This window comes from Acomys minous (genome assembly GCF_964271855.1).
Source record: "Acomys minous genome assembly, chromosome: 11".
Classification (NCBI taxonomy): domain Eukaryota; kingdom Metazoa; phylum Chordata; class Mammalia; order Rodentia; family Muridae; genus Acomys; species Acomys minous.
Window position 1 is genome coordinate 73,612,967 of NC_140492.1, and position 15,432 is coordinate 73,628,398.

Sequence of the window (15,432 nt, forward strand, 5' to 3'; positions counted from 1 at the left end):
AAGAGTATCTGCTGCAGCGGCATCAGGGTGGGCTCCGCCCCCCACAACCTGGACCCCCCACCTGCAGGAGGTGGAGGAGGCTTCCTTACCTGGGGAGGTAGGTCCAAGTGATGGAATAAGCCCTATGACCCTGGTCAGCTCTGGTCTCGATGGTGGACGTTTACTCGCCTAAGAGGGTTATTCTGATATATGACGCGGTGCGGGACTCTGTGCAGAACCCCACAGGGGATGTGAGTTGTAAGGCTTGGGTTTATCCACTGCCTGGCAGCCAGGGGCGGGCCCTGCACGCAGGCGTTGTAAACTAGCGGGGCAGGCGCAGTGCGCACGGTGGCGGTGGCGGCGACAGCAGGTGGGTCGCAGCGGGTCCGGCGGGACGGCTGCTGCGGGAATGCAAATGCAAGCGAAGGCTTGGGTGTCTGGGGGCCAGGGGCATGGCAGAGGCAGCTAGCCCCAGCAGCCGCGGCTGCGGCGCCTGTGGCGAGGGGAGGTGTACCACAGCTTCCACATCCGGGACTCGGGGCCCACGCAGCCCTGGCCTCCTGGCCTTAGGTGAGCTGATCCTCCAACCTGGCAGAAGTGGGGGTGATCGCTTTTTCTCTGAGGCCAGATGTCCCTTTGGCCACTCTCAGGGCTGCAGGGGCTGCTCCTGTTCCGGGTCCTGGCAGCCTGGCTCTGCTTCAGGAAGCCTCCGTTTCTTCTTGTTCATGGAGCCTGCTCCAAGCCTGTTGTTAGGCAACTGCCCACTCACCCTTAGAACCACCTACCTGGTTTGCAGGTCCGCTCCACCCAGCCACTTCCAGTGCCTTAAAGGCTGACAGGAAGGCCCTCCATGCTGTCTATCCCTGCTGCCCACACACCCTGACACCGCCGCCCCCCCTCCCCCCAGCCCCCGCGTGCCTCTCACCTCGCCCGTCCCATTCAAACCTTCTAAAGTAGATCCGTGGTGTAGATGTCCTCTGTTCCTAGGGAGAGGAGGCGAGGACTGGGGTGGACAGTCTATGAAAGAATGGAGGATGGCTGCTTAGCCCTGCTGTCTGTCTCTAGTAGGTTCCAGAAGCTGGTTCAGTACTCCGTCTGCCATGGCCCGGGGACTGCCCAGCACTGCCCGCTTGGCACGTTTCTGCCAGAAACTGAACCGTCTAAAGCCGCTGCAAGAGTCTAGCATGGAGACGTCACTGCGTCGCTGCCTGTCCACACTGGACTTGACCCTATTAGGTGTGGGTGGCATGGTCGGATCTGGGCTCTATGTGCTCACAGGCACAGTGGCCAAGGACATGGCTGGCCCTGCTGTGCTCTTGTCCTTTTTGGTGGCCGCTGTAGCCTCCCTGCTGGCAGCCCTATGCTATGCAGAGTTTGGAGCCCGCGTGCCTCGTACCGGCTCTGCATACTTGTTCACCTACGTGTCCATGGGTGAAATATGGGCATTCCTCATAGGCTGGAATGTGCTTCTGGAATACCTCATTGGGGGTGCCGCGGTAGCCCGTGCCTGGAGTGGCTATTTGGACGCCATCTTTAACCACAGCATTCGCAACTTCACAGAGTCTCACGTGGGTGTCTGGCAAGTGCCCTTCCTGGCCCACTATCCGGATTTTCTGGCTGCCGGCATTTTACTCGTGGCTTCTGCCTTTGTCTCCTGTGGTGCCCGAGTTTCTTCCTGGCTTAACCACACGTTCTCAGCCATCAGTCTGATTGTCATCCTTTTCATCATCATCCTGGGCTTCATCCTGGCCCGCCCTCACAACTGGAGCGCAGAAGAGGGCGGTTTTGCACCCTTCGGCTTCTCTGGTATCCTGGCTGGCACAGCCACCTGTTTCTATGCCTTTGTGGGCTTTGATGTCATTGCTGCCTCCAGCGAGGAGGCCAAAAACCCACGGTGGGCTGTGCCCACGGCCATAGCCATCTCACTCGGCCTGGCAGCTGGTGCCTACATTTTGGTCTCCACTGTGTTAACCCTCATGGTACCTTGGCACAGCCTGGACCCCGACTCAGCACTTGCTGATGCTTTCTATAGGCGGGGCTACAGCTGGGCTGGCTTCATTGTGGCCATCGGCTCCATCTGTGGTAAGGGACCCTTCTGGGCAGGGTGGGAGGGGACAGGGTAGAGGGCCCCATCCCCAAACCTCTCAAAATACTTCCATCCAGGCCCCTGTCTTAACTACCTGTCTAATGAGCTCGTGAAAACACTCATTTTCAGAGACTTGTTGGCAGACCCGCTCCCCACAAATTTTACAGAGTGTCAGTTTAGAAGCACATGCTTATAGGTCCCTCCCAAGCTGACTTCGAGAAGGTTCTTTAGTGGGCCTGGCTCTAAAGGCAAGCGCCCCATTCCTAGGTGGGAGGCGAGAAGCCAATACCCTCACTGTCTGAGAGGCCAGTAGCGCCCCCTGCTGGGCTTCTCCGCTGATTGCTCCCCATGCTCTGCTACAGCCATGAATACGGTCCTGCTCAGCAACCTCTTCTCCCTGCCCCGCATCGTCTACGCCATGGCCGCCGATGGGCTCTTCTTCCAGGTCTTTGCCCGTGTGCACCCCCGGACACAGGTGCCTGTGGTGGGAATCTTGGTGTTTGGGGTCCTCACGGCTCTCCTGGCGCTACTGCTGGACCTTGAGGCATTGGTCCAGTTCCTATCCATCGGCACCCTGCTGGCCTATACCTTTGTGGCCACTAGCATCATTGTGCTGCGTTTCCAGAAATCTTCTCCACCCAGCTCCCCTTGCCTAGACAGCCCTGGCCCCGCTGCTAAAACATACGACTCATTCTCGGATCACGTACAGCTTGTGGATGCTGCGCAGGCCTCCGAGTCTGAGCCCGGGCAGCTGCGACCAGCCCTAAAGCCTTTCCTGGCCTTCCTGGATGGATGCAGCCCTGGGACTGCTGTGGCGTGGGCACTTGGCATCTTGATAGTCTCAGCCATCTCTCTGGCGTGTGTTGTAGTCTTCGGGAACTCAGGCTTGCACCTCCCGCGGTGGGGCTACGTCTTGCTGCTGGTCATCAGTGGTGCTGTCTTCCTGCTCAGCCTCCTGGTCCTGGGGGCTCACCAGCAGCAAAAGAAGCAAGACACTTTTCAGGTACAACCCCACCCCCACCCCCACCCCCAGTCCAACTCCTTCCCTCTGTCCCAGCCTCTTATGCCAACTGAAAATGCACAAGGGCTCATGTGGCAGGGGAGGCAACCTTATCCATCCCCACTTCCTCCAACTTCCTGCATGGGAGGGTACATATGGCTCCAAGGCTCCGGAGATGAAGGGTTCCATGGAGTGTCCACAAAATCAGGCTCTGGGCTGGCATATGTATCCTACAGTCAAGTTCAGCCTCACCCTTGCACCCTCAGATCCCTCTGGTGCCCCTGACTCCAGCCCTGAGCATCCTTCTCAACATTTGTCTCATGCTGAAGCTGAGCTACCTGACCTGGCTGCGCTTTATCTTCTGGCTGCTGGTCGGTGAGTTCGGCCTGGGCTTGGACCCAAGTATTTGACAATGGGGGGGGGGGGAGCGGACAAAGAGGGCAGGTGGGGTTGGGACCTTGCCCCTCAGGCTCATGCCCACTCCCGTAGGACTCATCGTGTATTTTGGCTATGGCATCTGGCACAGCAAGGAGAACCAGCGGGAGCCACTGGAGCTGACCACTGCGCACTACGTGGTGTTCCCTAGCGGCAGCCTGGAGGAAACAGTGCAGGCTGTGCAGCCCGCTAGCCAGGCACCAGTGCAGGACTCAGGCTGTACTGAATAGCTGGCCACGGAGGCTGGCTCATGGGCGGGGGGGCCCCCACATCCCCAACGTCCAGAGGCCAGAAGAACTGGCAGCTGCCTACCCAAGGGAGCTTGGGTTTGAAGCCTGCCTCGGCTGGGCTGGGAGTGTTCTCAGGACCTCAGCCCAGGAACTGAGTCCTCGGTTGTCATGGAACAGGCCTTGGCCAGCGCTGGTCTGGACTCGATGCCGCGTGCCTTTCTGTTTATGATCGACTCTGGATACCTGGGCAGGTGGGACGGAGCAGGCAGGGAAGACACATCAGCCCCTGAGACCCAGAATAATAACTAATCGGCTAGTGTTGTGACCAGCTGTCATCCACACTGTGGCATTCTTTGTGGCACCGAGTTCTCACTTGCCTGAAGAACCAAGCAATTGTCCCCACTCCACAGCAGAGACACAGAAGGTCGGCCAAAGTCTCTCTGGGGAGGGAGGTTGCATTGCACAATGTGGCAAGACAGGGAAAGACTCCTGACAGGTCCTCTGTAAGGGTATGTGTGTAAGTGTGAGTGGGTGTGAGTGGGTGTGAGTGGGTGTGTATGTGCCTGGGTATAAATGTGAGAGAGTATGTGAAAGTGAGTGTGAGTATGTGCATATGTGTGAGAGTAAGTGTGAGTTTGTGTGAGTGTGTGAGTGAGCATTGTGTGTGTGAGTCAGCGTGTGTGAGTGTGCATGAGTGTGAGCATGTATAAGTGTGAGAGTGAGTGTGAGTGTGTGTGTAAGTTAATGAGTGCATGAGTGTGTGAGTGTATGTAAGGATGTGTGTAAGTGTGAGAGTGTGTGTGTGTGTGTGTGTGTGTGTGTGTGTGTGTGTGTGTGTTAGTGGTGCTTGAGATGGAAGCCAGGGCCTTGAGTTTGTTAGGCAAGCATTCTCCTGCTGACTTATATCCCTGGGTGCCTGACATGTCCTCTAACAGGAAATACATATCATAACCTGGACACAAAGTAGGTTAACTCAAAAAGGCATTGAGTGTCAGGGTCTTTTGATTTTCCTTGGCTCCCAGGGATCAAAGCATGTGCCCCAGGCCTGCTAGGGACAATCGCATGCCCACATGACACCCCCCCATGACACCCAGCACATTCCTGCATGGCCCCCCACAGCCACCCTTAGAGTGCACAGTATGTACAGACTGACTTGACCATTGTGTCCAAATTCAGGCTCCTGACCACAGATCCCTCTTTTATTGTTTCTGTATCTCCTGAAAGGGTTTTTGGATAAAGCCTTTGGGTTCACCTATTTATCTCCAGGGCGACAGTGTCCGTAGGAGGCGGCCTTGACTTAGTACCTGAGTGGTGCACTTGAGTGTGCAGGATGCACAGGAACTTGGGCCTGCACCTACTACTTTCTAGTCTACTCGCTGGGTGTGGGGCTGAGGTTAAGAGACGGAGGAAGTCCTGGGTCTCCTCTGCCTCTTGGCTGGGCTCTGGCCAAGGTAGCCATTTCCCTTTTCTCGTTCCTCCCTTTAAGGACTACACAGAAAGCTGCTTGCTTTGACAAGTTTTACTTCAGCAGTGATATCAGGGTTCCTTGGATGCTCCCACCCTCTCTCCCCGCCAAGGACTACTGGGTCCATGCAAGGCACCTCCAGTAGGCTGGCCTTCCCATCATAGCCATTTGGAGGCCACAGCCTTGAGGACTGAGAGGCACCAGGAACTCCAAAGGCTTCTTTTGGAGGCTCTGAAAGTCAGGTGACCCCAGATATCGGTGCTGCTTTGGGCTCAGCCCTGGTGCTCCTTTGATCACTATGTATCCACGACAAAGCTGCCTCTTCCCTTCGAGGGGTGCATGCTCCCTAAATTATGCCCCATACTTGGACCAAGAAAGTTTCTGAAGCCCCTGTCCCTGACATCGGCCTATGAGCTCTGTCTGAGTCACGGGGGAAAGTCTCTACCATGGAGGAGTCAACGGCTCAAATCATTGTAGATCCAAAACCAGCCGGCCCCAAAGAACCTCAGTGCTGTATACCTCAAACCATGGCACTCTGGCTGGGGTCAGCGTCAGGGCCTCTTGCAGGTAGGTGCCTCACAGGAGACGGAGGCTGCCAGGGCTGTCTTGATGGCCATAAATCCTTGGTGTACGGCTTCTCACACTGAGATCATGAGAAAGCTGGTGGACAGGGCCAGAGGCCTCAAACTGCATGGCAGGGGCCTCGGGAGGACATTGAGAGAGTTCCAAGGACAGCAGCAGTCACTCATTCGACTACATGGCCTTTTCCTCTCTCAGGCTGAGCCTGGGAGTGAGTGTGCATGGGGAGTCTGGTGGAATTCCCCCAACTCTAGTCCGGTCCTGCTGAAGTTTGTCCTTAGTGTTCCCAAGCTAGAACGCACGGCCTTCCCAAGCCCTACATGCTAAGCAGCAGAGAGTGGCTCTAAGCCTCAGGAGCGACAGGCCAGTGGATACTAGCCCCCCAGAACAGGCCACCAGCGCATGGCTGTCTGGATCCCAGCTGCAGCAGACATGGGGCAGCTGCAAACCACTGCTGAGACACCTGGGCAGCAGGGCTTGAGTGTACGAAAGCCGGCTCAGTCTATGCAGTGTTGGTAGTTGCCTTTGGGGCTTTTGCCTACAAAGACAACAGATTAGGGATCACACTAACGGCCAAAGCCAGTGTTCAGGCAGGGCGACTTCAGCTCTGGAACACAGCGGACCCACAACTCACTTCTTCATACTTGGTCCTCCAATAGAAACGGGCCTCTCTATCCACGTACAGCAGCAGCAGGTCACACAGGAAGGTGACCTGGAAGAGGCAGGACCTACCATGTTCCAGGTTCCTCAACTTGCCCACCTTCCACCAGCCCGTCCCTCCCCCAGGACACAGTCTGCATATCCAGTGGTTCCACTCACCATGCCCAGCCAAGCTGCTCCTGTGCCCACCGTGATGACCGTAGGGATCAGTGCAAACTTCCCTGCCTGAGAGACCCAGGCTAAAGCTGTGGCTGTCCTCCCGAACCCTCCACAAAATCCTTCCCCTGGCCTGAACTTTACCTGCCCAGTGACAAGAATGTCAAACCGGATCCCATAGAGCTTGAGCAGGCTCCGGGCTTCCACACCTGAGGCTTCCCACCAGTGACTGGCTGTCCTGAGGAGAGCGGGGGGGGGGGGGGGGGGAGAGACTCCAGGTTCGATTACCTGCCCCAGTCTTGAGTCCTAAGTCTTAGTGTCCATGTAGGTGTTAAGGACAGGGGGAAAGGAACCAGAGTCTGAGCATGGTCTGCTGGGGGGCGGGGGAGGGGGGCAAGGGAGGGGGCCATGGAAATCCCTGCTACTAAGGGTTAGAGAGGGCCACAGAAGATGCTGGAATAGAGCCAGGCGTAGTAGCGCATGCCTTTAATCCCCGTACTCTGGAGGCAGAGGCAGGAGGATCGCAGTGAGTTCAAGGCCAGCCTCCTCTACAAAGCGAGTCCAGGACAGCCAAGGCTACACAGAGAGACTCTGTCTCAAAAAAACAAAAAACAAAAACCAAACAAAAAAAAAAAACCAACCAAACAAACAAAAGAAGCAGAAAAAGAAGACGATACTGGAATAGATACTGGCAGCAGGGGTATGGGAGAAGGAAGGTGGGTTGGAGACGAAGGCTGTTAACTCTGAGGCAGGAATTCCCTTTAGCACAGAACTGGGGAAGAAAGTGAGGGTGGGTGCTGTGGCAGGCGCAAGGAGGCATTCTCAGCAGAGAAGGGTGCCAGCGAGAGCCCGCAAGCCGAGATGGCAGTATGAAGAGGGGTGGCCTTGTTGGAGGAAGTGTGTCACTGTGGGGGCGGGGCTTTGAGTTCTCTTATGCTCAAGCTACACCCAGTGTGGCACACGGTCTCCTTCTGCTGCCTGCAGATCAAGATGTAGAAGTCTCAGCTCCTCTAGCACCATGTCTGCCTGCAAGCTGATATGTTTTCCACTACGATGATAAGGGACTAAACCTCTAAAACCGTAAGCCAGCCCCAGTTAAATGCTTTCCTTTATAAGCGTTGCTGTGGTCACGATGTCCCTTCACAGCAATAAAACCCTAACTAAGACACCAGGTCAGAAGCATATGAATATTTTTCTCTGCTAGTCCAAATTTTTCTACTAGTCCAGAGGGGTTTTTTTTTGTTTTGTTTTTGTGGGGAAATTTTTAGATAAAGTCCTAGAGGGAAATTAAAAATAAGAGGTGTCTGTAATTTGAAGAAGTAGGGTCCTCTGGAAGAGGCTGTGCAAAGATCTTCAGGTGAGGAACTTGTCCTGAGCAGGTGACCGAGGGAAGATGGAGTAGCGCAAAGGGACTGCGGACACCCCCCGGACCCTTGTACCCACAGCGGAGACCTGAGGTCTGAGCTGCATGTGCTCTGTTCTCGTGGTCACGGGGAGAGAGGTGGAGCAAGGACCAGGCCAGGAACAGCAACCAGCACCCGGGGCAGTAAGGGCCATACCTGAAGTTGTACCCCGTCCCCTGCAGCTGGAAGGAGTACCGGGGACAGCAGTCAGAGCCGCTGGGGTCCAGGTTGCAATCCCAGTGGATGTTGACGGCCACAGCACCGCCCTGCACACAGCGCACTTCTGTCCCACTGGTAGATGGCCTCGAGACCCCCCTATCCCTGAGCTGCAGGAACTCTGCCCCAAATGACTCACCAGCAATGCCAGGTCCTCAAAGTCCCCTCCAGCCATGGCCACAAGGTCCCCGATGCGGAACACTGGGCAGTACGGGCTGGAGTGTGGATCATACAGACAGTGCTTGAAATAGGAGCCATCCCAGGTGTCTAAGGCATTGGTCCTAGAAAGGACAGTGATGGGGTCAGATGAACCAAGAGGTGTGGAAAACCTAGGCTCAACCCAGACCCGCCCTTGCTTACATGGAGAAGTTAAACTTGCTGAAGGTGACGGTGTTTTTGATGAAGAGCGTGAAGTTCTTGGCCTGAACCAGCAGGGGCTTCCTGCAGATCAATGGTATATTGCCATCATTTTGCCTACCATAGGACCCTGCCCCCAGGGAGAGGAAGCTCACCTGGGCACAGCCCCACTCTCCACGGGGCACCAGCTTCTGATCTCACAGGTCCTGTGGGTTCCGTTGAACACCACACACTGACCGGTTTTTATGCCTTGAAAACACAAAACGAGCTCCAAGGCCTCAGTTCTCCCAGGGTCCAGGGGAGGGGTCGGGGTATGGGCTTGTCTTGTGGGCAGGATGAGGAGGTGCACAGCAGGGCTTGCATTTGGGGACCACCCAGCGTTCTTTCCCTTCCCTTGGTCTAACAGAGGCACCAGGGGACCGTGTTACCATGGCTGTACGTCCCTGTCTCCCCTTCAGGGCAGTCCTCGTCAGCCCAGCAGTTGGCCAGAGGAACAGAAGGATGCTGAAGTAGGTAAAAAGAGACCCTTAGTCACCAGCAGCACAGGGGATGCCTCCTCCTTGTGACTTATCACCACAACCCTGGGTTTGGAAGCTGAGGGAAATGCAAACACACTATGAGCCGGGAGGGAAGGACCATCAGCCACCTGGCGAGACAGTGGTACAGGGCTGCATTCCAAGAGCAGAGCGTTGCTCGCCTGGCAGTTTTGTCCCTGATAGGCCACTGGGGGCCAGCTCTATCTAGCTAGGACAACAGATCAGGGGGCAGTGGTGCTAAAGAGCCACAGAAGGATGCACGGGTGACACTCAGTATATGGTAGGTGTAGCTATCAATGATCGGGGCCTAATGTCACAGGGGCCTATCCCAGGAAGAAAGCCCCCTTCCCATACTTGCTCGAGGCCAATCTTTTCGGCCAAACATGGACATCGTGTCTATGGCCAAAGAGTCACATGGGAGCACTATGAGGTGAGCGTCCCAGGCCTGAGAGGGGAAGGCAGCCTTGAGCTTCAGAACCCTTATGGAGGTTCAGCTTGTGAGGAACTCTGGGAGGACCACAGAGCCACGGAAGCAGGAGTGGTTGAGGGATTGAAAAGCCACGACGGAGACTCAGGAGTCTTGTGAAGGATGAGACTGTGAGCCAGTGCCGAGGTCAGAGTTCAGCCACCTTCTCTCCTCTGCTGTCCCGACCTGCGTCTACGTCTCCAGCGCCTTCCAGCAGACTCTGTGGTGAGATGTGAGTGTCCCTACCCAGCAGCCCAAGTGCTGAGATGGAGGGTCTCTACCAAGCACGTGTCCTGACTCCCTTCTGCTCATGCATCGATTCCAGCTTCTTGGCAGGACTCCGAGGGCCCATGAGATTCTTGGGCTGTCCTTCTAATCACCCAGCCACAGTGAGCAGCAGGTATGCACCCCAGAGACAAGTCACCCCTCACACAGCCTAGGTGTCTGTCTGAGACCCTCCTCTGCCTTGGCATCCTGCTGTGGCCACACTGATCCAGATCACCAGCTCCTTTACAATTTCATCCATGTAGTCCCCCACCTCTCCCTGACTGTGGCCTCTTGCCTTGTGTGGGCATCATGGAACCTGCTGCCTTGACTGGACCGTAACTGCAACTTGAGAGAGAGAAAGTTGGAGTTCTGCATGCCCAGCACATGGCCTAGCCTAGATGCTGTGGGGCGTGGGTGGGAGTGTCAGGAAAGGTTTGCAGAGGGATGTGACACTCGGATTATTGAGGAACCAGGTCACTAATCATCTAGGAAGAGCAGGCAGGAACTCTGGGTATTCTCAGGAAACCTGGCCATCAAGTTGGCTGAGTAACTGCCCAGTTGTGGTAAGCTCGTGAGAGGAACCAGAAACCTCAGACAGGGAGGGGACGAACCGTGTGCCGTCTGAGGAGTGGACGGGTAGGGTTGGTGACATTCAAGAGCTGTCTACACACTAAGCCTGTAACCAACATCTTCTAAGTGTACAGAGGTGGGAGCACTGTCTGGGTGCCCTGAGAGGGAGTCATTGTTTGTACATAAACATCACTCCCTTTGTGGATAGGTGTCAACCATGGACATGTGACATCCTCTGACACTGTGATGTGACCACATACCAGAGCCTTGAATGTGGTATATATGTACAAAATGGATCCTAACTGTCCACATAAAAGCCATGGTTGGTGGGAGCCAATGTGCTCTTTGAAACAGTCCCTGGAATAGAATAGTCCCAGACAAAGGGAAAAGGTGAGGTTGGGGTGAATGGGTGGGGTGCATACATTTCCACACGAGAAGCAGATAAGAATGAGACAGAGGCTCAAATATGAACACAGATAGGCTGAAATACACCTAGAGATCAAAAGCAAATGCAGGCGTGTGCTAGCTTGTCCCCCCCGGATGAAAGTGGACTCGGGATACACTAAAACGCGCTGGCAAAGAGGACAGCTGATCTTCCAGGCGAGCGCGTGCCTGGCTGGAGCCCAGAGGCAGGCCCAGCACGGGAAAGAGACTGGGCATGGCAGCAGAACTGTCCCACTCTGAGGTCTGCTGCTGCACAGGTTGCTCAGATACTGTGCCTGTAACCCGTGCCTGGGGTCCCCTTAGGCAAATGACTAAAACCTATGGTGCCCCAATCAGCTGTTTGGTGGAAACTATAGTCTTCCTGGTGGAGGGCAGGTGCAAAGGCTCCATGAAATGACTTCTAGAACAGTTTAGCCCTTTGCCTAGGACAGACATTGCAAGCTCAGACTGAGCCTTGAGCCATGTAGGAAGGAGAAAGGAGACAGAGCTGGTGAGAGAAGTGGGGGGGTATTAGCAGCTCTGCACAAACTCACCTCTGGGCATCTGCCCTGGACTTGAGCTGGTGTCACGAGGAAATTGGTTACCAGGAAGAAAACATTCTCTCCCTAGAAGGCAAGGCTGGAGGTTGGGCTGGGCCGAGCCTCACCAGCCCAGGGGCTAGCCGTTGACAGCCTGGTTATCTTGTTCTTTGTTGCTGTTAGGGCTGGGACTGGAACTTAGGCTCTCAGGCATGCTGGGCCAGTGCCCTCTGTGGTATAGCCCAGCCCGGGAAGCCTGGATTTTGTGGGGGACAGTTCCTGGCCCCATCCAGCTACCATCTTTGTCCTGCAGAAAGTGGGGTAATGCTGGGTAGGTTTATGGCCTTTCCCTGAGCCCAGAGAATGTCACGCCTCTAACCACGTCTTCCATACAAGTTTCATTTTAAATTCTCATGCACTTGCCCCAAAATGGGGACAGAGGGAGACTGCTGATTACAGGCAGGACAGCACTGGTGGAGCAAGAGGGTGTGTGGCCAAGATGATGCAGCTGCTTTTGGGGCACCATGCTTCTCTCAGTACCCCTCACTTACGTGCCTCCTGGTGGCCACAATTACTCATTGGTTTGCTGAACTACTTTGGGATGGAATTGGCCCATGGTCGGTGCCCTAGCTGGGGTATACAGACATCTGTTTATGTCTCCTCAGGAAATGTCACACAACAGCTGGTAACTGGGGCTAGATCAGCTAGGTGGATGTTCCCCAGGAGGGGCAGGAGGGGCACCCGAGTGACAAGGGCGAAAGGAGTCAGACTGCGCTCTGACAGGCAGACAGGAGCCTTGCAAGCACCACAAGATGGCGAACTACCAGCTTCTTCCTTGCACTGCTTTCCAAGACAGAGGCAGGCCTAGTGAGCTTCCAACCCCCCCAACTCCCACCCCAGCTGCCAGAAGGGTCCCCCTCTGGAGAATGATATAGGCCAGTCCAGTTATGTTCAAAGCTGGTTCTGAACATGCCTCAGCTTGCACGAACCTATGGGCCTATCTGCTTCCTCTTTTAAGCCGATCAACCAAAATTCAGGGACAGGGACCTATCCTGTCCAAGCACAGATATTTAAGACCAGCAGCCCTCCAAGGGAGAATGGATTTTGGTTTCTGGATTCCCTTCCCTCTGGTGGGAAGCCTGTCTCTTTATGTGGGGTGTGAGAATATTCCTTTTTTTTTTTTTTAAGATTTATTTATTTGTTATTATGTACACAGTGCTCTGCCTGCATGTACATGTGAGTGCCAGAAGAGGGCACCAGATCCCATCCTAGATGGTTGTGAGCCACTGTGTGGTTGCTGGGAATTGAACTCAGGACCTCTGGAAGAGCAGACAGTGCTCTTAACCTCTGAGGCACCTCTCTAGCCCCAATAATTTTCACTTTTAATGAGATGTTTATTTGCTGTGTCTGTCACTTCTTTCCTGCTTTTAATTTTCTTTCTTTCTTTCTTTCTTTCTTTCTTTCTTTCTTGTGTTTTGTTTCATGACAGGGTTTCTCTGTGTAGCCCTGGCTGTCCTGGAACTCTCTCTGTAGACCAGGCTGGCCTTGAACTCAGAGACCCACCTGCCGTTGCCTCCTGAGTGCCAGGACTAAAGGCGTGGGACACCACTGCCTAATTGAGCAGTTCTATTAAGGTATTTAATGTGTATCTAAGTGTGTGCTGTGTGTGTGCTTGGTGCCTTCAGAGGCCAGAAGATGGCATTGAGTCCCCTGGCACTGGAGTGACAGAAAGCTGTGAGCCACTATGCGAGTGCTGGAAACAGAACCCATATCCTCTACAAGAGCAGCCAGTGTTCTCAGCAGCTGAGTCATCTCTCCAGCCTCTCCTCTTTTTTGTTTTGTTTTGCTTTTTCGAGATAGAGTCTCTCTGTGTAGCCTTGGCTGTCCTGGACTTGCTTTGTAGACCAGGCTGGCCTCAAACTCACAGCAATCAGCCTGCCTCTGCCTCCCGAGTGCTGGGATTAAAGGCATGCGCCACCACACCTGGCACTTTTTGTTTGTTTTTTGTTTTTGGAGACAGGTTTCTCTGTCCTGGACTCGCTTTGTAGACCACTCTGGCCTTGAACTCACAATGATCCACCTGCCTCTGCCTCCCAAGTGCTGGGATTAAAGGGATGCGCCACCACCGCCCAGCTCAGCCTCTCCCTTTTAATTCTTTCATCAGTGGAAAAAATGAACTTAACTCGGGATCCCTACACGATAACAAGGGACTTCAGAAAGCCCAACCCCTGAGCTCCTGTCCCCTGCCTTTCACTTCTGAGCATAAATCTCAAGCCTAGGAGACTTCAGTCCTTCTCAGGTATATCTCTGTGGGTGGTGGGTGGGGTGAGGTGGGGGTCTTTAGGCGTGTGGTACTAGGGATTGAAGCTACAAGGTTATGCGTGCCAAGCAAGCACTCCGCCACTGGGCTGCGTCTCTAGCCTTCCCTCTTAAAGGACAGCCTACAGGCACCAGCTCTCTGACTTGGGAAGCTATACGCCACTTCCTCAGCTTGACTCAGCACTCCGGGAGTGCTTCTGTCAGGCCCTTTCCCAAGCCCTCACCTCCCCCTGGCATCCCAGGCACCCCATGTCTCTCATGCACAGCAGCTATGTGACTGGGCCTCCTACAGCAGCACCGGGGCGCCTACCTGCGCTGGCTTCACGAAGTCAGCCACATCCCACAGCCGGTCCTCCAATTCCTTAACCTGGACTACAGAAACCCCCTTGAGTTTGGTGATGACAGAAATCTGGGGGTCCAAGTCCCACTCCTGGTAGCCTTTTTTGGCCAAGAGGGCCCACCTAGGGAGACGATGATGGACAGTGTATGCGACCAGGTGAGGAGTGGCTGTGCCCACAGCGCTAGGCTCTCTTGGTCTAACTCCAGAGGCTCCCAGATCAGCACAGAGGGCCTGCACCTTCTGCCCAACGACACCTCTTACGCTAGATAGACCCCTCGCAGGTGGAGCCCTCAGGCGGCACTGTCCGCCATGGCCACTTTTCACGTGCCGTCCGCCTCCCATACACTCAGCAAACCCAGCCCCTTCCTTGAAGACTTCCGAAATCCGGCTAGTGGTGTCTCTGGGAGCCTTGGTGCTCTGTTGCTCACACACGGTAAGAATTCCTGCTTCCTTAATGCAGATGCGCAGAGAGAGCAAGATGAAGCTTATGTGGGCACATGGCTTCTTGGGCTGCCCTCTGAATGCAGTAAAATCCTCCTACTGACTACACCCCCCCCCCCCATTCCAACTATCCTACCAGCTGGAATCCTAAGGAGCCAGCTTTTAGCCCTTGGCCCGCAGGACGGACAGGGCTCTCTGCAGCCAGCCTGGCCAGGAGCTGTCCTCTTACCCTATCACGTAGGTCACCACTCCCAGCTGCAGCAGCCTCTGAGAGACGCCCACCCAGCAGTTCCTGGTCATCACATATTTCTCTGTCTTGTAATCCAGAAACCCCCAGCTCACGAGTGCGGCTGCCACGGCGGAAGCCATGTTCCCGGTCCTGCTGGCTGCTAGTGCGTGAGTCCGCAGGCAGCTTCAGCCGCAGCGGAACTGGAGGTAAAGCGGCTATGCTTGGGATCCAGGCCAATGCTGTTAATGGGACGTCTCCAACTCGACAGGATCTGGATCCTGGCTCAGCCCCAAGCAAACCCCAGCTGACCTTGGCGCCCCAGACTAGACTCTATGCACACAGAGTGGAATAGTCCTGTCCCTGAAGCCCCAGTCTGCTTCCTTTTAGGGTGGGTAGTGACCAACATGGGGTAACAGAAGCCCAGAGAAGGGGCTCTGAGCTCAAACGTGCAGATTCCAAAGTGCAACCGTGCAAGGTGGGTTTGACATGTCCCTGCTGGCGCCAGCACCAGAGCAAACGACTAGCTTCTGAGAGACCCCCCAGGCAGTGAGTGACAGCATAGCTGTGGCTCCGGAGAAAGACTGTTGCTAGGTTACAGATCTCTAGAGCTGCCTCTTGCCCCAAGCGCAGTAACTAAAACACAAACTCTGCAGTCAGACTGGAAAAATCCGCGAAAGGAACGTGAAGGAGGTGACCCCACCCCCACCCCCCGACCCCGTGTGCACGGCCCCGCGGT

At 55.1% G+C, this 15,432-nt stretch overlaps 2 protein-coding genes across 9 annotated transcripts; one reads left to right on the top strand and one right to left on the bottom strand.

Moving 5' to 3' along the window:
- The first annotated feature begins 240 nt into the window (after window positions 1-240).
- Window positions 241-3,935, top strand: SLC7A4 (solute carrier family 7 member 4). 5 transcript variants are annotated; one of them, XM_084801763.1, is made up of 5 exons: window positions 241-349; window positions 1,045-2,061; window positions 2,428-3,068; window positions 3,332-3,440; window positions 3,555-3,935. In XM_084801763.1, exons 2-5 carry the CDS (start codon window positions 1,080-1,082, stop codon window positions 3,728-3,730), a joined length of 1,908 nt encoding a protein of 635 aa, XP_084657889.1. In that variant the 5' UTR covers window positions 241-349; window positions 1,045-1,079; the 3' UTR covers window positions 3,731-3,935. The 5 variants fall into 5 exon arrangements, with proteins under 5 accessions (XP_084657889.1, XP_084657890.1, XP_084657891.1 ...); XM_084801764.1 differs by having other exon boundaries at window positions 279-349; window positions 1,048-2,061; XM_084801765.1 differs by lacking the exon at window positions 241-349 and adding an exon at window positions 375-549 and having other exon boundaries at window positions 3,535-3,624.
- A 966-nt stretch (window positions 3,936-4,901) lies between these two features.
- P2RX6 (purinergic receptor P2X 6) lies at window positions 4,902-14,836 on the bottom strand (the record flags this gene model as incomplete). 4 transcript variants are annotated; one of them, XM_084801780.1, is made up of 12 exons in its annotated part: window positions 4,902-6,312; window positions 6,409-6,486; window positions 6,594-6,659; window positions 6,735-6,828; window positions 8,150-8,259; window positions 8,349-8,490; window positions 8,570-8,650; window positions 8,722-8,815; window positions 8,995-9,070; window positions 11,383-11,454; window positions 13,997-14,147; window positions 14,697-14,836. In XM_084801780.1, 12 exons carry the CDS (start codon window positions 14,834-14,836, stop codon window positions 6,277-6,279), a joined length of 1,140 nt encoding a protein of 379 aa, XP_084657906.1. In that variant the 3' UTR covers window positions 4,902-6,276. The 4 variants fall into 4 exon arrangements, with proteins under 4 accessions (XP_084657906.1, XP_084657908.1, XP_084657907.1 ...); XM_084801782.1 differs by lacking the exon at window positions 11,383-11,454; XM_084801779.1 differs by lacking the exons at window positions 4,902-6,312; window positions 6,409-6,486; window positions 6,594-6,659; window positions 6,735-6,828 and having other exon boundaries at window positions 6,930-8,259.
- Between the last annotated feature and the right edge of the window lie 596 nt (window positions 14,837-15,432).

What these genes read in the sequence shown, in the direction of transcription:
- SLC7A4 (XM_084801761.1), top strand. Translation starts at nt 432, where the DNA reads ATGGCAGAGGCAGCTAGCCCCAGCAGCCGCGGCTGCGGCGCCTGTGGC. An exon ending in CCCTGGCCTCCTGGCCTTAG is followed by an intron (nt 550 to 1,044) that starts GTGAGCTGATCC and finishes GTCTGTCTCTAG; the next exon opens with TAGGTTCCAGAAGCTGGTTC. An exon ending in GGCCATCGGCTCCATCTGTG is followed by an intron (nt 2,062 to 2,427) that starts GTAAGGGACCCT and finishes GCTCTGCTACAG; the next exon opens with CCATGAATACGGTCCTGCTC.